This window comes from Rhipicephalus microplus, chromosome 1 (assembly GCF_043290135.1).
Source record: "Rhipicephalus microplus isolate Deutch F79 chromosome 1, USDA_Rmic, whole genome shotgun sequence".
Lineage (NCBI taxonomy): Eukaryota > Metazoa > Arthropoda > Arachnida > Ixodida > Ixodidae > Rhipicephalus > Rhipicephalus microplus.
The window spans coordinates 130,960,856-130,983,629 of NC_134700.1; the positions used below are offsets into that span (position 1 = coordinate 130,960,856).

Consider the following 22,774-nt stretch of genomic DNA (forward strand, 5'->3'; position numbering starts at 1 on the left):
ATCGGGATGAGGCAACTGCTTCATCCGGCGGTGTAGCTATAATAGTACAAAAATCCGTGCCTTGCCGACCTCTTATTCTTCAGACGGCACTCGAAGCAGTGTCAGTCCGCGTCATTCTATTTGACAAACTAGTCACTGTGTGTTCACTATACATACCACCAAGCTACAAACTTAACCGCACAGATTTTCATCACCTCATTGACCAGCTGCCGGCACCCTACATTGTTGTTGGTGATCTTAATGCTCACAACACTCTGTGGGGGGATGCCCGGTGCGATGCGAGAGGCCGACTGATAGAGCAATTCCTCCTGTGCTCCGGAGCATGCCTCTTCAATAAAAAACAGCCTACCTATTACAACATTCATCACAACTCATACTCATCGATAGACTTGGCGCTTGGTTCTCCCTCTCTCTTTACCGAGTTAGAATGGAACGTGGTCATGAATTCGTACGGCAGTGACCACTTTCCTGCTATGTTAAACTTGACATTATCGCATGAGGTTCCTCCTCATATTCCCAAATGGAAAATAGCATCCGCTGACTGGGAGAAATTTCAAGAATTGACACTTTTACCTCGTGACTTTATCACAAATTGTGACATTGATTGCGCAGTAGCATTCTTCAGTGCGTTTATTCTGGATGCTGCTGAAAAGTGTATCCCGCAAACAAATGGGCACTCGTGTAAACGACGTGTTCCCTGGTGGAACGATGACTGTAGAGAAGCGCGTAGGAAACAAAATAAAGCCTGGGGCATCCTGCGCCGATATCCAAACGCAGAAAACCTCGTCGAATTTAAAAAAGTGAAATCACTGGGTAGGCGAACACGACGTCAGGCAAGAAGGGAGAGTTGGGTCAAGTTTCTCTCCGGCATTAACTCCTACACCAATGAAAAGAAAGTCTGGAGCAGCCTCAGAAGTCTTAAGGGGCAGCAAGCATATCCTCTGCCTTTAGTGAGTCAAGGGAACACACTGGAGGACCAGGCCAACAGCCTTGGCAAGCACTTTGAGCGCATTTCCAGTTCTGCGCACTACTCAAAATCTTTCTTAAAACATAAAGAAATGACAGAACGGAAAACATTAGAGTTGAAGTCCAAAACAAACGAACAGTATAATACTCCATTTAAAATTGCCGAACTTAGGACGGCCCTCAATGCGTGCCACAGCACAGCGCCGGGACCAGACAGAATTATGTATGACATGCTCAAACACCTTCATGATGACACCGAAATCAGTTTACTTGCTCTGTATAACACTATCTGGGCTGCTGGGTACCTGCCGTCTACGTGGAGGGAGGCCATTGTTGTTCCTATTCTAAAGGAAGGCAAGGACCCCTCTTCAGTTACAAGTTACCGTCCAATAGCCCTTACGAGCTGCCTGTGCAAGGTGTTCGAGAAAATGATAAACAAAAGACTTATGCATTTTCTAGAAACCAACAAACTTCTTGACCCCTTTCAATGTGGTTTTAGAGAGGACCGATCTACTACAGACCATCTCATACGCATTGAAGCATACATCCGCGATGCGTTCATCCACAAACAGTACTGTCTCTGTGTGTTTCTTGACATGGAAAAAGCATATGACACCACATGGCGCTACGGCATCCTTAGAGATCTGTCAGACATTGGTATTCATGGCAATATGTTGAATATCATAAAGAGCTACTTATCCGAGCGAACATTCCGTGTTCGTATTGGGAATGTCTTGTCCAGGCCGTTTATTCAAGAAACGGGAGTACCCCAGGGTGGTGTCCTGAGTTGCACCCTCTTTATTATAAAAATGAATTCATTACGACTCTGCATTCCACATAACACATTCTATTCAATGTATGTGGATGATATCCAGGTAGGCTTTAGGTCATGTAATCTTGCAGTGTGTGAGCGGCATGTCCAGCTTTGTCTGAACAAAGTATCCAAGTGGGCTGACCAAAACGGGTTCAGGTTAAGTCCAGAGAAGAGCACCTGTGTGCTCTTTTCTAGAAAGAGAGGCCTCCACCCAAATCCCGAAATTGACTTGCTTGGCCAGCGGTTACCTGTAGAGGCCGAGCATAAATTTCTAGGCCTAATTTTGGATTCTAAACTCACATTTACATCACACATCAAGTATATTAAAAACAAATGTATAAAAACAATGAACATTCTGAAAGTACTCTCACGCACATCATGGGGGAGTGACCGAAATTGTTTGATCAATCTCTACAAAAGCCTCGTTCGAACGCGCCTGGATTATGGGGCAATAATATATCAGTCTGCCACCCCAAGTGCTCTGAAAATGCTTGACCCAGTCCACCATTTGGGCATCCGTCTGTCTACGGGAGCTTTTCGCACTAGTCCCGTGGAGAGTTTGTATGTCGAATCCAATGAGTGGTCATTGCACCTGCAAAGAACATACATGTCTTTTATATACTATTTAAAAACGAACGCAGACAAAGAACACCCTTCACACACGACTATCAATGACTTGTCAAGTTGTACGCTTTTCGAGAACCGTCCTTCGTTTCAACAGCCTTACTCACTTCGTGTGAGGAGCCTCGCTGAACAAACGGGTGTGCCACTTATTGAACACAGTCTGATGGCTCCCGTTCCATGTCTGCCGCCGTGGCAGTGGCAGCCCATAGACTGTGATACATCATTTGTTGAAGTTACGAAGCATGCGCCTATAGCACATATACACACTCACTTTCTCGAATTGCAGCACAAATACAACTGTCCTGAATTCTTTACGGATGCTTCCAAGTCTGATAGTGGCGTGTCCTATGCTGCCGTTGGTCCATCCTTTTCAGATTCTGGCATTCTCCACCCTAATTCAAGCATATTCACAGCGGAGGCCTATGCTATACTTGTGGCCGCTAAACATATAAAGGAACTAAAGCTACAACGTGCGATAATATTCACCGACTCTCTGAGTGTTATAAAAGCTTTGAAGACCCTCAAAAAACATAAAAATCCTGTCTTTTTGATGCTTTACTCTCTTCTGTGCACCATATACTCGCTCAAAAAACAAGTTGTATTGTGCTGGGTGCCAGGGCACCGCGAAATCCGGGGAAATGTGTTAGCGGACCAACTGGCTGCCTCAGCTAAGGACAACGCTAACACTAATGCATCTATGGCTGTCTCTGCGTTAGAACTCAAACAATTCGTAAAACAGAAGCTCAGGGCGCACTGGCAGCTTTCATGGGATAAGCAAACGCGAAATAAATTACATGTTATCAAACCGAGCCTTGGAACTTGGCCGTCAATATCAAGGTCACGCCACACTCAAGTAATACTCACAAGACTACAAATAGGACACACCCATAGCACTCATTCACACCTTTTGTCTGGTGGTGATCCTCCCGTGTGTGACAGATGTGGTGACCCACTCAGCGTTCTTCATATTTTAATTGAATGCAAGGAATTGGATGCTCTTAGACAAAAACACTTTCTACTTCTTCACCGACATCAAATGCCACTGCATCCGTCAATGTTTATAGGTAAAGAGCCTGTTTTTAAGCACAAATCATTGCTCGCATTTTTAAAAGATATAAATAATTTTCATGTCATATTTCCAGGAAATCCGTAGCACGACCTCCAAGTGGAGGTTGCTGCTGCGGTAACTACATTAAAAAGCACCTGCCTGGCGTCCCTTGGACACAAGGGTCGTTGACAAGGCAGTTGTGCTATTATCCTTTTATGATTTTATTACTATGACCGTCTATCATTCATCCTCACTTCAAGTGTCACGTCATGCTCATGATTTTTTTTTTTTTTTTTTTTTTTTTTTTTTTTTTTTTTTTTTTTTACCTGCCTTGGAGCGCGGAATTTTAGGCCACTATACAGCCACGTAACATTATCATTGCTCACATCCCTAAATACCATTGTTATACACTGACAAATATTACACTTTTATAATTTTTATGGCGCTCTTTGGCCAAACATGGCCCTTGCGCCAATAAAACCAATATAATAATAATAATAATAAAAATATTTGCGAAAATTGTTTATAGTCGATAATCATGTTTAATTGGTCATTCTTTACCCCATATAATACCCTATATTTGGGGCATTTCTGGTGTATTCACAAATTAATTTCTGCAACTCCAGAAAGCACGGGTCGGGTTTGAATTGCCTTGCAGAAAACAAACAATTTCTTGATAGTTCACTTGAAGCTAGTTGAGGCTACCATCCTTGTGGTAGCGTTCAAAGCACGGCACTGCGCAGAGAGCCTTCTCGCACCACCTGCACCAGGTCCTGGTTTCCTTGCGGATGTTCTTGCCATTTACATCTCGCTTCATGTAGCAGACTACGCAGCGGCGTGTCGGTTCTTGCTTCTTCTCTGTTGGTGGTATGTGCGATGGAAAGTGGCGCTCACCAAACCGTTTTGCGTTCAGGGGGCGCCCTGGCCGTCCTTTCTTCTTGGTGCCGGTGTTGGGAGAGTACTTCGTGATGATCTCATCAATAAGCCTTAGCCTATACTCCAGATGAGATGCTCGGCCTCCTCCTTTCTGGTACAGAACGAATGAATTGTAGGTCGCCTCATCCAAGAGGTGTTGGAAGATCTTCTTGTAGGAGATCTTTTTTCGTTTCCGTGGCACTGAGTAGCTCGCCAGCATCTGATCTGCTCTGTCAACTCCTCCCATTGTATGGTTATAATCAAGTATAACTTCTGGCTTCAGGGTTTCTTTGCCCATTTTGTCAATGAATCGCGCCATTTCAGCACTATGTACTGTAGATAGAACCGTCACCAGTTTTTTGTCCATCCACTGAACAGCCAAGCACTTGCCCCTTTGAAAGGCAACCATCTCGCCTTTCTTGAGCTTTGCCTTGGCGAAACCAGGCGGAAGGTCTTTGCGAGTGGCTCGCGTCGTGCCATAGATGTCAGTTGATCTCTTCAAAAGAAAGTCAACCAGTTCTGGTGAGGTGTAGAAGTTGTCAGTTGTGACGCAGTAGCCTTTGTCTAGCAGGGGCTCCAGAAGCTTCAAAACAACTTTCGTCGCCAATCCGAAGGTTGCTGCTTCTTCTGACGAGATCTCTATGTTCGTTTCTTTCCCTGTATAAATTACAGAGTTCCATATATACCCACTTGAAGATTCGCACAGCAAAAATGACTTTATGCCAAACCTCGCTCTCTTCAGGGGCATATACTGCTTCCAGCTGAGCCGGCCTTTGAAGAGCAGCAAGCTCTCGTCGACACTGACGTCCCGCTCCGGCACATACAATGTCCGGTATTTTTCAAGAAGTGCCTGATAAACCGGCCAGATTTTCCTCAGATGAGGTTGAGGGTGTCCTTCACAATTTTCGATTGTCGTGTTGTCGACAAAGTGCAACATTCTCATTATTAGTTCGAAGCGGTTTCTGGACATTATCTCGCCAAAGACCGGAGTCTCAACCAGCCGATTCCTAGACCAGTACATCCTTTCATTTGGTTTTTGCACAATGCCTTGCAGCAACAGGAGGCTCAGAGAAACGCGAAGTTCTTTTCGCGTAAGTGCATACCATTTTCGGAAGCGAGAATGTTGTCCCAGCTTGCTAGAATTCAGAAGCTGAGAAGCGTACCGGTTTGTCTCCACGACGATAACATCAAGCAGCTCATCATCAAAGTAAGCTTCAAAGAGCTCAAGTGGATGATGGGGAGAGCTTACTGTGATCTTCAGTCCCGTGAAACCCCTGAAATCAAACCGTGGAGGTCTGGCTGGGATGTTGTCGAGGTCTATGCGAAACCATTCACGGGAGCTAGCCATTGTATCATCGCTACTGTCTTCTCCTTCAGAGTCACTGTCCGTAAAAACGTCATCACTGTCTTCTTCACTTGAAGAATAAAACACTACGGTGGCATCCTTATCACTCTCGCTTTCATCGTCTGAAGAAGGAAGATTCTCCGCATCAGAACGCCGCACGGATGAGGCCATGTTTGTAAAACGCGCGGGAAACAAGCGCACACATTCCGCCATCTAGTGTGCAAACTATAATTTAATACCACCGCCAATCACGGAACTTGCGGTGCTTAAACATAGATGGCAGCACAGGTTCCGTAAATCCCCGTTTGACGACCCGGGCTCGTCAAAAGCCTGTAGGAGCATTGCGGAAAACTCATGACGACCACAACTCGTCATAAGCAAAATAGTGGCAACTGCTCTTGACGAGCGCAGGTCGTCATAAGCCCTTAAGGGGTTAATCGAAGAAAAGGGTCTTTTACGTTGGGATGTGCGTTAATTGATCTCCACCAAAGCCAGGCGAGGTGAGACGGCATAAGTGAGGTAGTCATCTTGTTGCTGTTGCAAACGAGACGGCGCTTGGCCTTTTGCCATTCACTTTCAATCCTTTGCGTGTTGGCGCCTGTCGTAGGATCAACGTTGACACTGTAGTTCACGGTGTGCCAGTCCAAGTTTAGCGGTGTTCCGTTGGCATCCTCAAGTCTGGGTATGCACTGGTACGCGGCCCACTCATCGCTGTACACCGTCGTCCCGGGAAGAATGTGCTTGGCTATCAGTGAATCAAGGGTGGCAGCATCCCTTTTATCCACTTGAAACAGCCTCAACTCCTTCGTAGACACGTGCAGCATGCCGAAAATCCACGGGCCCTTGTTAGAAACGCCACCGTAATTGTTGCGGCGCCTTGAAGGAACATTGTCGCCAGTCAGCAGGCGACCTCGATTCCTGAACTGGTAACAGTGTAGCTTGCATGGCTAACGTTACAGCATTTTATAAGGGTCATGAGGTGAAAGGGGGATAGAGCGCTCTAACGTTGACAGGGCGCCTACGTGATGCAGCATCAGCGGGGAAAGAGGGGGTGGGTCACGGCGCTGACGTGGCGCGAGCATCTGCGGAGAAAGAGTGGATGGGCCACGGCCCTAACGCCACGCGAGCACCTGCGGAGAAAGACGGGATGGGCAAAGATGCCTGGAATAAAAAAAAAAAAACATAAAAAAACCTTTTTGAAACTCTAACGTTGGTTGACATGGTTGACATGGCGCCGACCTGACGCAACGCGAGTGTCTGCGGAGAAAGAGGGGGTGGGCAAAGACGCCTGGAATAAAAAAAAAAACATAAAAAAACCTTTTTGTACCTCTAACGTTGGTTGACATGGCGCCGACCCGACGCGATGCGAGTGTCTGCGGAGAAAGAGGGGCGCCGACGCGAGGCGAGCATATGTGTGAAAATACAGGATAGGCGAAGACGCCTCGAATCGTACAACACCTAGGTCACGTACTACACTTCGGTGCCCCTCCTTCTCCACAGCAACAGTGACTTGAGCGGGAGTGCGAACGACATTACCGACGTTACGTGATGCTACGTGATGTGACCCACGTATCACGTAAACAGTACGCCGCCTAGGGCACGTACTCCACCTCGGTGCATTGGGCGTTGAGACATGGCCAAGCTTGCTCACGTAAACCTCTTAAATTTCCTTATTTGGTGCTCCCTATCTCGGTCACAATCCCTAAGCTTTAGGATCGTGACCCTTATGAAATGCCGTAACGTTAGTTGTGAAAAGTACATTGTCATCATTTCAGGAGCCGTCGCGTTATTGGACTGTCGAAGACGCCATTGCTTCGAGCGGCAGTTCGACCTGCAGACAGTCCGGAACAGCACAGAAGCGGCCGCCGACATAAGAGTGATGGGGTATTCGCAAGGACCTCAGCTTAATTATGGTGACCCAGGATGCAGTAAGTCGTCACGTACAATCGCCCCGGCAACAAAACGAGCAGACCCACACTTCAGGTACAATGGTTGCAGGAAACAGCTAGCTGCCCCAGCTCCGCGGGACACTCACGATACAGGGTAGACAGGGGCGAGGCTCCTTTTTTTGCCTCTCGAGACGTACTTGGTCGTTAAACGTCTCAACGTGAAAGACCCTTTCCTTCGATTAAAGGAGGTGATTGCTCGCCGATATCCCGTTTAGGGATTCCTGCCATATCGTGAGTGATGAGCGTGTAGTGAGACATAATATGCCATTTTATTTTTATGTACCCACCCTATTGTTTTATACTGCGCTCTTGAGCTGAAAGACAATTTGTGCTTATTGTGGGTGGGGCCCTGTAAGCGACGGCGGCTCGTCGGCCGGGTCCCATTTACCGGTACGCGCAAGTCGCGCTTAATTCGATCCATCTGCTTCGATAAAGCAGCCTTCCAGGCGTACATAGCTGTAGCATATCCGACGTACCCCGATTAACTAGCCTTGGAACACTTATTCATCACATGTATATATGAGTCCGAACGATATGTCTTGTGCTGGCACAGCTAGGGGAAGTGTAGCGTCCCCCATCGTAGCGCACGGTCGACGGAACACGATCAGCTGAGAAAGAAAAAAAAAAAAGAAAAGTAAGGGGAGAGGGGGGCAGCGCATCACCTCCTGCGACTCTATTCAGTTTTCCCCGTAATCCCTAATACTGAGACGCAATATCTTAATCGCACAGCTGCGCACACAGTAAGAGAACGCGCCTCGACTTCTGTAATGGGCAATTCATTCCGTTACTTAAAATGGCCTCTTAATTGCGCAGCAGCGCCGCGTTCGACTTCTGCTAGGCGCGGTTCATTCCGTAAATAAAACAAATTCTGTAATGCGTGGTTCATTCCATTAATTAAAATGGCCTCTTAATTGCACGGCAGCACCACGCTCCACTTCTGCTAGGCTCGATTCATTCCGTTTCGCGAAATGCACCGCGGATAGCACCAAACTCTTACGGAGAAGCCACAACTACAGGAGAAAAATTTTCAGTCAAGAAATGCACCGCGGATAGCACCAAGCTCTTACGGAGAAGCCACAACTACAGGAGAAAAATTTTCAGCCAAGAAATGCACCGCGGATAGCACCAAATTCTTACGGAAAAGCCACAACTACAGGAGAAAACTTTTCAGCCAAATTCAGTGGGTGTCTGGCAACAACCACCCTTCCAGTTTGGCAACCACTTACGCAATGCCAAAAGGAACCTTGCTCAAGTAATTAAAGTAGACAACATCTGCAAAGTTTCATAAAGCTCCATTTATTTCTTCTGAAGGAACGATACTGTACTTTAGGAAGTGCGCTGGGATCTTGCCATCATCATCATCATCAGCCTGACTACGTCCACTGCAGGACAAAGGCCTCTCCCATGTTCCGCCAGTTAACCTGGTCCTGTGCTTGCTGCTGCCAATTTATACCCGCAAACTTCTTAATCTCATCTGCCCACCTAACCTTCGGTCTCCCCCTAACCCGCTTCCCTTCTCTGGGAATCCAGTTAGTTACCCTCAATGACCAGCGGTTATCCTGTCTAAGCGCTACATGCTCAGCCCATGTCCATTTCCTCTTCTTTATTTAAACTATGATATCCTTAACCCCCGTTTGTCCCCTAATCCACCCTGCTCTCTTCTTGTCTCTTAAGGTTACACCTACCATTTTTCTTTCCATTGCTCGCTGCGTCGCCCTCAATTTAAGCTGAACCCTGTTTGTAAGTCTCCAGGTTTCTGCTCCATAGCTAAATACCGGCAAGATACAGCTGTTATATACCTTTCTCTTAAGGGATAGTGGCAATCTACCTGTCATAATATGAGAGTGCTTGCCAAATGTGCTCCACCCCATTCTTATTCTTCTAATTACTTCAATCTCGAGGTTCAGCTCCGCGGTAATTACCTGCCCCAAGTAGACATATTCTTTTACAACTTGAAGTGCACTATTACCGATCTCGAAACGCTGCTCTCTTCCGAGGTTGTTGTACATTACTTTCGTTTTCTGCTGATTAATTTTAGGACCTACCTTTGGACTCTCCTTGTATAACTCCTTATTCATGAGTTGCAATTCGTCCCCTGAGTTACTCAGCAATAAAATGTCATCGGCAAAGCGCAGGTTACTAAGGTACTCTTCATTAACTTTTATCCCTAACTGTTCCCATTCTAGGCTTTTGAGAACCTCCTGTAAGCACGCGGTAAATAGTATTGGGGAGACCGTGTCTCCCTGCCTTACACACTTTTTGATTCGTATTCTGTTGCTTTCTTTATGAAGCACTATGATAGCAGTTGATCCCCTGTAGATTTTTTCCAGGATGTTTATATATACTTCATCGACGCTCTTGATTCTGCAGTGTCTGCATGACGGCTGATATTTCTACTGAATCAAACGCCTTCTCGTAATCTATGAAGGCTATGTATAGTGATTAGTTATACTCTGAGCATTTCTCTATTACCTGATTGATAGTATGAATGTGGTCAATTGTTGAGTAGCCTGTTCGAAATCCTGCTTGATCATTTGGTTGATTGAATTCTAATGTTTTCTTTACTCTGTTTGCAATTACCTTTGTAAATAGCTTGTATACTATAGAGAGCAAGCTGATCGGCCTGTAATTCTTCAAGTCCTTGTCATCTCCTTTCTTATGTATTAAGGGGGAAGGTGGCGATCGAAAAAAACTTTTTTGTTTGTTGAGCTAGAGTAATGAAATTTGGCAGGCATACTGAAGAGTGTCTCGTATAGCTATATATGAAGTTTCATTGCGATATCTCGAGTAGTTTTCAAATTACACTATGTTACGTAATCTGATGACATAGTCTGCTGGTGAAAAGCCTAGCATTGTAACAAAACATGCCAGGAAGGTCCAAGTGGTTTTGATCTTTACTCAAAAGAACACTACACAGGATGACATTATCAAAAATTGTCTATTCCTTTTAGTTTTTTTACAAATAACATCCCCATCAGCTTCATGTATTGCATCAGAACTTCTCATGCACTAGTTAGCACATGCAAAAAAAACTAGGCCCTAAGCAAGGTAAAGAATAATGTCATCCTGTCAACAAGACTTCAAGGATTAAAAAAAAAACAGCACCAAATCGGTCCAGTCACTGCCACGTTACACTTTTCACAAGCAACACTAAGTGCCCAAAACACACTTCAGAGAAAATGGCTTTCAAAGTTTTTGTAGCACTTCACCTTCATCAAAATGCACCAGAACAGTAGTCTTTGGTGTCCATGCCTGCAGGTGGCCTTTCGGTCCTCTGTTTTTTCATCTGGTGCATGTTTGATGATTTTTTAGCCCGCTGGCTGTCCTTTTCTGCAGCCCTCTGGAGGGCAACGGCCCCAGGTTTTACACCTAGTGCAGTGCAAATCTCGGTGTAAGCTCGCAAGCTGCCTGCATTGTACTTTGCAACAGCTTCATGCACTGCTGCTTCCACAGTGAAGAGGGAGGCATGCTGCTGCTTGGATATCAGTGACCAAATCACTGAGTGGAGGCTCTCGGCAGCATTTTGAGTCTTGTTGCCGCTACATCGAGCCAGCAGTTGAGGGTCGGAAAGGCGTTGGTAGATGGGCCGCAGTGCTTCTATAACCTTGCCAGGAAGGTTGTACTTGTGTGGAGGTGGTGACTTTCCTTCTCCTTCTGCTGAACGGTGCCTGCACCAGCTGAGGGCACCAGGAGGACACAGCTGATGATGGGGCTCTGCATCAGTGGATGAAATGTGGTGGAGTGTTGCCATCACCGCCCTTTGCATATCTTGCACATCTGTGTTGCTTCGCAGGGCTAGGCCATAATAGCTGGTGAGCCTCTTTATAAGATCTTGCGTAAGGCCACCTCTTCCACCAAGTGCCTCTCCCTTTTTTGCTTTGCTCACAAGAGAGCAGAGCGCAGTGCCCATTCTTTTCTGGACATGATTCACACAGTCCTCCTTTGTGAGTGGTACGAATCCATATGTCTGATCATTGCACAGGGCTGTGTAGGTGCGGCTGTCTCCATCACAAATTACGTTTGTGTACCTGAGGTCGTTCTTGCTGATGGAGCGCCCAAAAAGCTGCAGTGCAGCTTCAACTTCCTTGCGTCCTGCGCCTACATCGGTGTTTTTTTTGGCACTTGTGAGCCTTCCTCCATTATTCATATGTAGGGTGGCTTTCAGGTGGCCCTAGCGTACACCCAAGGCAGAAATTAGACAGGACTGTGCAGTCAATCACCAGACCCGTGTAAAATTCAATAACACAGCCTACACCAATGTGCGAGCTGTGCCCACGAGTTAGCCATGTGCCATCATACACCACTGTAATGTTTTTCGTGAAGTTCACTTCCATTTCTTCGTATGTGTTCTTGACGGCCTGTACAGCATCTGTCAAAACAGTTTGTGCAGCCACTTTGGCAGCTGGCTTTATCACATTCTTTAAGTGGCGTTGATAAGTCTTCTGATGCAGTCCTCTGTGCGACACATTCATCACTGCCCAAAAGTCATTTATAGCAGTAGGTCCTTTTCCAATGCACCTGATTGCCTGCACTGATCTAACATTTACATCGAAGACTTTCGCACCTTCTTTTCTCTCTGACGACCAGTGAGAGCTGGCTGTGCCGCAAGAACGACATATAAGCACCATTTTCACGGCAAGTCCAAGCCTTGTGTCCTGGTCCACAGCGAGGTCTTGCTCATGGCAAATTGGGCAGAGTGTTTTGCCAATCATCACGTTCAGAGCGGTCATCTGCATAAGCACGTATTCTTCTTCAGGCGCAGGCGTAGTTTCGCGTTCCTGGGACGCCGTCAGTGCGAATTTCCGCTCAGTTGCCGACATTGCGCCGAGCGACTCGCGAACTGTTGTCGACTGCGCCTCTGCCGTTTGCGCGGACAGAAAGCTTGGTTGAATATGCCCTTGAATGGTACGACGCTCGCCGAGTAAAGTCTCGTTATCACTCCGTTGATTTACGGCGTCTGCCGACGCACCTGTCATTTCCGCATCGATCATTTCACCGTCATGTTCAACAGCCCGATCTCGGTTAGGCGAGCGTGCACCCTCACGTTGATCCGTGATAACATCGATAAGCATGCCTTCCTTTTTTTTTTTCAAGTTCCCTGACTTTTCCCAGGTTTTCCAAGATAATTAAAAGCGAATTCCTCGACAACCACATTTGCTTGGAAAACTGTGCACAGGAAACAAACCCTCGAGTGAAAAAAAAAAAAAGCGAAATCAGACGCTCATATAGAATAAGTGAACATATTGCACGTCCTCAGAATATTCTGAGCGTGTACGGTAAATATGAAAACGTACATCTGGCCAAATAAAACATGTGAGCTGGGCACTGAGCAACTTTTCAGTTTGATGTTTGGAAGAACCAGGAAGCAAACCTTTTGTGTTTCGTTATAAAGTCAGTAATACTGAGCAATAAATGTTCTTTCGTTCTGCCTGCTACATTCCAATACTTCACTAACCTTAATGATGTCACAGTATAAGTCATGACACTTAACAATTTCTATTTGTTGTCTTGATATTCATTTAATTGCTAAACTAAGAAAACATTTAATCAAACTACTGATTTTTAAGTAAGGAGCAAGATACTTACACATGTTGTCTTCATCATGCGAAGACACTACGTCCTCATCCACAGACATCCACTCCCTTCTAGTTACGAATTCTGGGGCGCCTAGGTCTCGGATTGCTGCAGCTATTTTCTTTTCTGTTGGTGGGCGCTCCAATTTTGCTTGCTCCTGCTTCAGCTGCTGTTTTGCTGCAGCTGCAACTTTCCTTACGGCACTACCTTTTAAGCAGTACCCACTGTTCTGTGCTAAGTGGTATACTTCTGCCAGCAGCCTCTCTTTTTCATTATATTCTTCCTCTGTTCCAGATCTAAGGGAGATTAATTAGCAATAATATTAATATCCCATAACAATTACAAACAGTACTCGCTAATGTTAAGGACAGAAGAAACGCTGTCTGCCGGCAAGTTTGTACACTTTGGAAGTTTAACAAACCACATTTCTCTCAACTGTTTGACATTTCTGGGCAACCCATTTAAAGTTGTCAATTGTTTCAATGCATGCGCACCACATGTTTATTCTCTAAGCCGCTGTATAATGCCAATAGTAAATAGCCTCCTCGAACATGCATATTGTTGGAACGGCAGAGTGAAGCATATGAGCAACTCTCAAACACTTAGGCATTCGTTCTGATCGACTTTTCGCGTAAAGTTGCCAGGAACAGGTCATTCGTAACTGAATGCGTTCAAGAGCAGGCAAAATTTGGACAGGTGGCCTAAGAATCACGTTTCGCGATTGACTATATTATTTTTCACTTGTTGCGCTGCCTATAGTAGGAAACGTTTTACATTTACCAGGGCTATTCCTAGGCACTAGCTTTCTTCCTGACCAGATTCTGCTTTTGCATATTGCATATCATGGAGATCCACACGAGCACAGCTCAGCGCAGTTAGGCCTTCAGCAGCGCAAGTGCTGCGGCAGCAGAAAAGATTGGAAATGACGTAGCACGTAAGTACACATAGGTTATTAGAGAGGGGAAGCGATCAGAACGCTTACCTTCTCAGATTTTCTCTGTCGCGCGCGGCGAACTGCACGAGCAACAAATCAAGGCGGTCCCGAAGGCTCCGGCAAGAACATTCCTCAGCAACACCACCGATAAGTTGCGAGCGATGGCGGCCCATCTCGAACTCTCTTCAAAAGGGTCCACGGCCAGCACCTCCCGTAAAAGAAAAATGTCCACCTCCGGCGTAAAGTAAAACCATGCGCTGTGCTGCTTCGCCGGAGGCGGAATCTGGGAAGGCGGCTTACCCATCCTGTGCGAGATTTGGCGCCTTTGTGCTTACAAGTCAAAGTGGTGGCTCTGGCCAGCCTCGGCTTGGCTTATCTCCACTTATCTCCGCTAGGAGGCCAGTGGCGGCAGCGTTGTTTATGGGCGCACAGACGCATCGCCCCAGCGATCTTGCGACGCATCTGTTTGGGGCTTCGCGCATGCGTAGTACCGCCGCCCCATCGTCCTGCGTACGCAAGCCGCCTGCGTACCCAGCACTATGGTGGCTAGAAGGGGGAGGTGACGCCAAGGGCCGGTCAAAAGCGATGCGCCGTTTCATGCCTGGCGCACGGTGGCGCTGCTTGTCGTAGTTCGATGCCCGCTCGGCTGCTCGCTCTACGGCTGGGCGCGCGGCGGAAGCGCAAATTAGAAGTTCGCCGCACGCGCAAGTCTAATTTTACTAAGCACGCAAGTGGCCTTAAGTGGCATATACTTCGGAACTCGTACTGAGCACGTCGAAGTGTTCTATTCCGATACGCATGACCGATGCAATCCCGAACGGCACTGATCCCTCGCTTCCGACTTCCATGCTCTACTCCACACTTCCCATTTTGCACTCGACGTTAGTTTCGATAAAATACAAGGAAGAGACCATACCAGCTGTTTGCATGAGTACACAAAGCATAAAAAACGATTTATTTTTTCCAATCCGAACAACTGACAAGAAATCAATAACTGCACGTAAACAGAAAGCGTCTGTATCTGCGACTGCAGCACATCACTTTAACTAATAAAAGAAAGACTGTTCAGTTTTTAAGTACAGATTATTTTTTTGCAAATTTAGAACACATTTTACTGAAAGCAGAATAAAAACATGAAGTCTGCAATTGGGGGAAAAGGTAAAAACGCTTCACTTCATTGAAAACATGCACAAATACAATAAAAACGTTTGCATTTGAGTACGGCACCAATTCATCTCGACGACAAAAAAAAGTCAGTCGTGTTCATACATTTTCAACTATGGTGATCACTTTTGAACATATTTACACAACTCATACAAAGGCTGCATTGAAAGTAGAGTGAGGAAAAGTAACTAATCCACTCAATTCACAGCACTCTTCTTAATTTTAGCATCTTCATCTTCTTACGCTTGTCACCTTGCCTGGCATTCTGAGTTTTCACAAGAAAATGCAGCCTGGTGAGGACGTAGAATTTGATGACCTTGTTTGTGAGTTCCGTGCTGTGGTCGGGGCAGCCCACGACGGTCAACTTAGCCAACTGCAAAAATGAGATCAAGTTCAGGATACTGTCACTTTTCATCTCCTTGATGCTGAAGCAACGTGTGAATGCGTTCTCAAGCGAAGTCACCAGGTCATTCAGCTTGGCTGATGGATGCAGCAGGCCACCCCTGTTCACTGCATTGGTGAGGCATGCTGCGGCTGGCAGTGACCCATCGTTCTGTAGCAGGAGCTGTGCACAGCAATCGGTGCACTTTGTGGTTGCGATGCTTTTCCTTGCCACATAGCCGCCAATGTAATAGATGAGCCTTGAGTCACTGGCTTCCACTACCATGTCAGTGTGGTCAAGCCCACACCCGCTGAGGACTTCACGTGCTTCACAGAGGTTGCCTATGTCTAGCAGTTCATCGATCCTCCTATGAGACGTGGTGCCCATTGCACCCTCGGTGTCTATCTGGTTCCTTAGCACTCCTGAAGACACATTGGCATTTGACGGTGACTTGGCAAGATTTTGGAAGCTCAGAGTATTAATGGAAATGAGGAACTGGCTGGGCGACGGGTGATCATTAGACCCAGACATTTGCCTAACAATCCCAAAGACCCTTTCCATCGGATCTTGGCACAACCGGCTTGTCATGAGGTACTTGTAATTCAATTTCGTTGTCACGTACTCCAGAAGGAGTAGGGTGCTTGAGAGCGTGACGCGAAGTCCTTCTGCGGTGGTTTGGCTAAGGAAGCCAGCTGACCCCTTTTTTTCAGACTTTTTTTCACACTTTTTTTCCCACAGGTCCAAGTAAGCCAAGAAGCTTTCAATGCAGGCTTTGTGGGCATTACCGGGCCTGAGTGCACCTGAACTACACCTAGAAGTCATGGCCTCAATAAGATTTCGCATCCTTTCTGCAAAGTTGACAGTGGGAGATTGGTCTCCATGTTTCTCTTCAATATCTTCTCTGTAGAGAAAAAGGCCACAGAGGACTTCATCACTGAACAGCAAAAATCCGTAGTTGACCCTCATAGCCTCAAAACCAGTAGGCCGAACCACGGACTTACTGACGTGTGGCATTGCCTTGAGCGTGGTGCTACGACTTTCATCAGAGTTTCGGGCACAGTCTATACCGTCAACATCAGCGTGCCCTTCTGGAAGCTCAAAGCCTGTGCGAACAAAGCTGTTCCTCACGCATTTGACGAGATGCGGAAAGTCTGATACAAAGTAAAGGAAACGCTCGGGGTCACTGGGGTGCTTTCTTCTGCACACAGTTTTTTCCTTCGTTCCAACCACACCAAATGAACGCCACATGGCCCGATTCGATGAAGCTCCGTCACACGTTACGAAATCCACGTGGAGCCCAGCATTCTCGCACAGTATGACACACTCAAGGATTATTTTGGCTAGAGTCTCTGCTTTAACATTGCTATGCGAGGCAAATACTCCAATAATCTGATGCCACTTCCCACTGAAGGGCTGGAACATCACCACCAGTCCATGATCACATGTGAGCGCTCGGCTTCAGGTGTGAATTTCCCGAGGTCAACGAAGCCTTCAATGCTGCCATCCGAAGCAAGACTCAAGTTTTCCGATAGCTTCATTTCATCGATGAGTAGGCCGCCGTGGCACTGAAACGGGTCCATCGACTTTGTTTTTTCTTTTACAGCAGCACAAACTTTTCTGCTGAGGCCAAAGCCACTTCTGAACTTCTTCAAGTAGCGCCGAAGACACATACGTGATGGAAGAACCATGATCTTATGCTTTCTTATGTGCTCATAGAGCCGTGGACTCTTCATGCACATGACTGCGCACTCAAGCACCCATTCAGAGTCATATTTCATTCCTTTGGTGTTTTTGCGCTTCGCGACTGCTAGGCATGCTCTTACCTGCTGCTGCTGTTTTGAGGGCAAAGATTTGATGGCATCCACAAACACCGAGGAATCTTCGCTTGCATTTTTTCTTTTTAGTTTCTCGATGTTCAACTTCACTCTCAGAATTTTCGATTTCGTCCTCTTCAGTTGCATGCTCTGAATCTTCAGCTTGTATGAAAGGGGCCGGGTGCAAGCATGTGCCTTCCTTCGTTTGTAGGAGGCCTGGTTGAGCAGTAGCTTCCTTAGGTATCTACACTGTGGGCAGGCTTTGCCTAGTTCTTGTGCCACTCCGGGGCAAGACATGCTGAAAGTCTTCCCACCACAGGTCTTTTCTTGGCGTTTGGGATTAGCAGCGAACTCGCCCTTTTCGCCGAATCCTTTGCACGGTATCAGAGAATCCGCTTCCGCAAGCAGCTCTTGCGCCATTGCAGTGCTACTGACCTGTACGTTCTTCACTACCGTGGCTTGAACGGAAACTTTCGCTTGAACGCTGCACTTGTTTGCAATGAAGAGAACGACTTTTTCTAAGGCGAGGTTACCGTTATTCATGGCACAAACTGTGAATGCTGTAGCACTGTCCACCCCAGCGATCCTGTGCTTCGCCCAATAGGCACTTGGTAGTTCACAACTCGCGATATCAAGCGCGGTTGGAGAGTTGGAAAAGCTTCCGTCTTCATGGGAGTCGGCAGCGTTGTCGTGCACAGAGGCGCTTCCTTCACACCGCGGAATCTTTGCAGGTAGGCCCCCGTAGACGTCCTCGACGTTCTTTTCTGGGGCGGTTTCTTCGATAAATACGCAGGGACGTTCGGATAAACGGTGGGGATTGCATTATCCGTAAGCTTAGGTCGGTCACGAGGAATTCGCACTGTCTCACTGTTGATAGTGTGGGTGAAAAACCGCACGAGGTACTGTTCGTCGAAATGCAGCTCACAAAGAACTGAGGTTGCTTCCAGTGGTTTGTCCGCACGTGGCACTGCTCGCTGCCAGACTTTGAAGCGTTCAGGGTCTTTGGGCACAGAAAACAACGACACTTGCCGACCGGACTTCCTCGCAGAGACGTAGCCCGAAGAACAGCCGGGCGCGAAGCAGTGCGTCTGCGACGCTTTCCGTTTCACGCCAGAGCTCATTGCGCTTTAGATCACCGCACTCAGTACTGACTGGAAACAAGTTTGTGCGACCTACTTGTCACACAAAAAGCGACGAACTCAGCCTGTAAGGCACAAAGAAACACGTGTGCAAAACGGTAAACAAACGACGAAAGAAACAGCGCCAACCCCCCTCGCTTCACTTTCGACAGACATCGAAGAGCTGGGCGGAGCGCCACCCCGGCTACCGCGGCCGTGTCATGAAACGACTAATCGCTTTCCCTGCGGCGGCGCATGGGCGCTGACGCCACCTCCCCCTTCTAGCCACCATACCCAGCACTAAAACTCCCTGATGACTCTGACACGCACCTGCGTCGCACCACCTCTGCATTGTCCGCTGGGTTGCGATAACTTGTTGACGGCTGAGGATCCAGGGTGACTTCGTTATCGCCGACTGACTGCCGACTTGTTGGACGTTTCCGCGAATGCCGTGGAATCGGCGGTCGGCGCTTTCGTTTACCGAAAGCGAGCGCAGTCGCGCGTTTCCTGTGAAGCGTGCGATCCATCGCCGCAAACCACGTGCAAAGCTTTTGAAGAGCCTCCTCGGCACAAAGAGCTGCGTCGGTCGTGCGTCCGGCAACTTGCGACTGTTCAAGCAGAAGGCACGGGAGAACTCGACGATCGGGGGGCTGCGCAGAACTATCGTCTCGTGAAGACAGTTTGCACGACAGTGCCGAGGCCAATCGCAAAAGACGAAGAAGCACACGGAGAACGTTTGCAACGAACAAGTCGGAGCAGACAACAAGCCGCGCGGCCGGCGCGGCAGCCGCACCATGCGTGGGAGATGAGCACGTGAGCGCGCGCACCAGCCAATAGCAACCACTCGTTTCCCCTCGCTCCAAAGGAGCGCGCGCTCCGTCCAATTGTAGCTCCGCGTTTGAAAAGCGGGAAACTCGAATACCCCGTGCGCTACCCAATCGCAAGCCAGTTACGCCTCGACCACGCCGTTGTTGTCACCGCTGATGGCGGGAAAAAAAAAGCAAGAAATCACGAACAAAACGTGACCAAGATGGCGGCGCTCGGTTGAGCGGGGGAGAAACGGCGTGCGCGCGAAGTTAAGGTATTTTTGACGATCATGCGCTCCTCAGGTGCTGCCTCGGCTAGCTAAATATTTTATTTGAGGTACTTTTAGCGCGAATTCGGCGCTGATATTTACAGAGGAGGTAGTTTATAGATTATACTGACCAAATACACTGTTTTCTAAAAATGGACTTTTTTGACATTTTTTTCGGTTTTCGAAGGCCGCATCACCCCTTAAGATGATGTTAGCGTTCTTCCAAGATTCTGGTACTCTTCCCGTCTGGAGACACCTCGTAAACAGGGTGGCTAGTTTTTCTAACACAATCTGTCCTCCATCTTTCAGCAGATCTGATGTTACCTGATCCTCACCAGCAGCTTTGCCTCTTTGCATGCTCTCCAAAGCTTTTCTGACTTCTTCTATCATTACTGGTGGGGCGTCATCTGGGTTACTGCTAGTTCTTATAGTATTAAGGTCGTGGTTGTCTCGGCTACTGTACAGATCTATGTAAAACTCCTCCTCTATTTTAACTATTCTATCCATATTGGTAGTTATTTTGCCTTCTTTGTTCCTTAATGCATACATCCTACTTTTGCCTATCCCAAGTTTCCTCTTCACTGCTTTGACGCTTCCTCCGTTTTTCAGAGCGTGTTCAATTCTCTCCATGTTATGCCTTCTTACATCGCATACTTTACGTCTATTAATCAACTTCGAAAGCTCTGCCAGTTCTATTTTGTCTGTTGTACTTGACACTTTCATGATTTGACGCTTCTTAATTAGGTTCTTCGTTTCCTGGGAAAGCTTGCCAGTGTCCTGTCTAACTACCCTGCCTGCAACTTCCACTGCACACTCCGTAATGATACTCGTCAGATTATCATTCATTGTGTCTACGCTAAGGTTGGTTTCCTCACTAAGAGCCGAGTACCTGTTCTGCAGCGACACTTTGAATTCCTGTACTTTCCCTCTCAGTGCTAGCTCATTGATTGGCTTCTTGCGTATCAGTTTCTGTCGTTCCTTCTTCAAGTCTAGGCGAATTCGAGACCGTACCATTCTATGGTCACTGCATCGTACCTTGCCAACCACTTCCACATCCTGCACGATTCCTGGGTGTGCGGTCATTATAAAGTCTATTTCATTCTTATTTTCGCCATTAGGGCTCCTCCATGTCCACTTGCGGTTTTCTCGTTTTCGGTAGAAGGTATTCAAAATCCGCAAATTATTGCGTTCTGCGAATTCTACTAGTAGCTCTCCTCTGGCGTTTCTAGTGCCGATGCCATAATCTCCTACTGTCTGGTCTCCAGCCTGCTTCTTTCCTACCTTTGCATTAAAGTCGCCCATCACTATAGTATACTGTGTTTTTACCTTACTCATTGCCGATTTCACGTTTTCATAGAAGCTTTCAACTGAAGCGTCATCATGGCTGGATGTAGGCGCAAAAGTCTGTACTACCTTCATCTTGTATCTTTTATTCAGTTTAATTACAATACCTACCACCCTTTCATTAATGCTATAGTATTCCTCTATGTTGCCAGCTATGTTTCTGTGAATTAGGAACCCCACTCCCAGTTCTCTTCTGTCTGCCAAGCCTTGATAGCAAAGGACGTGCCCATTCTGTAGCACAGTATAGGCCTCATTTGTCCTCCTAACCTCACTGAGCCCTATTATATCCCATTTAACACCCTCTAGCTCCTCGAATAGTACAGCTGGAGAAAATCCATATTTCTCGTGTTGCTGGCTACTGCAACACAATTTTATCTTGAAGTTGTTCCGCTAGGTATTCGCTGAGGTCAGCGAACTGACGGGCGCGCAGCGTTGTTTCTTCATCTGGTAAAACACAATTCGAGAGTTTCTTAACCTAATGAGGTACTATCTTATACTGTGGTTTAGGGTCTGCCCACTTGAATTGACTGATGACACAGGCGGCCAAAGTGGTATCCTTTTCTACCTTAAATTAGACGAAGTGAGAAAAGTTTGAGGCTGGTTGGGCATTTTGGGGCACTTTTCATGAATTTTATTGTTTACACAGTTTGGTACACAAATGAATAATTGTATCAAATTGGCACAGCTGTCGCTCCCCTGCAGTATCAAATATTGACTAGAACCATCAATCATTTACGTGCAAGCTTACCTGCCCCGTTTTTCGAATTACTCTAACAAAGTGTTTCCTTGCAGTAGTTTACCACCTAGAGGCAAAGTGGTATAGGAGAAAGACAAATTGACAAGGTGTTAATGAACAAAGTATAACAACAAGACAGAGAAACCATTCACCCGCTAATTACATCAAGAAGCACGGTGTCTGGTTACATAGTTTAAAGAGGGTTAATCATGCACAAACATAGATGCCGCATTTCTAAGGCTGCTGTCATGGGGTGTGTCCCACTTACTGTCAATAGACCTTCTGTAAACAATGACAGCACCAACGTGCTTGCACATAACCTAATTTCACAGAGTAAAATGTCGCTGTAACTTCTTTTACTAACGAATCCCCACTGATACCTATTTCATAACAACCCTTATTACAAGTGATAACCATGTCTTAATATTTATTTGTCGAATATCATTGCCCCCACAAGCAACATTTCCATGAACTGCCCTGATAGGCTGCAAGTGTTCCTTTCAACTCGACTGTCACCAGCCCAGTGCCCTTTGCAATTGGGAACCTGAAACCCCCCAAGCTCTAGAAAGTTTGCGTTCACAGAACATCATTCCAAGTTACGGCCATATTTGTGGACATCACTCCAAGTTACGGCCATATTTCTGGACATAATTACCCCCGTGGTCATTGCAGTAATTTTGCGCTTGAGATAAGATTGTGGAGCAGAAAAAAGGGTGCTTTCGAGTGGCCTTAAGTGTCTTCAGAGCAGAAAGAAACGCTACAGCTTAGGGTTGCTATTGGTGTTTTGGAAGCACATGCATGTTCCTAATGACTCCTGAAGTCTAAAACATCACTTAAGCATCTAATAAATATTTATATTTACTATTATACATGCCGTATGCAGCAATATAATTGGCATAAATCATGGGCCAGGAAGACGGGGGGTCAAGAAAATTTGGACTTTTCTGGTGTTCATGCTGAGGAGGGCACCCC

The 22,774-nt window shown here is 46.7% G+C and overlaps 1 protein-coding gene across 6 annotated transcripts in view; it reads left to right on the forward strand.

The window, feature by feature from the left end:
• LOC142798219 (uncharacterized) overlaps nucleotides 1–22,774 on the forward strand; it is a 277,973-nt gene that overhangs the window by 153,223 nt on the left and 101,976 nt on the right. The window contains exon 2 of one of the 6 annotated variants that reach the window (XM_075887372.1): nucleotides 7,488–7,640. The exons of 4 other annotated variants lie outside the window; for them this stretch is intronic. Coding sequence is in view for 1 of the 2 variants with exons in the window: in XM_075887375.1 (XP_075743490.1) it covers nucleotides 7,623–7,640 (18 nt within the window). In the remaining variant the exon portion in view is untranslated. Of the gene's footprint in view, nucleotides 1–5,441; nucleotides 7,641–22,774 lie in introns of those variants that run through there. One more of the 6 variants, XM_075887375.1, reaches the window with a different exon arrangement.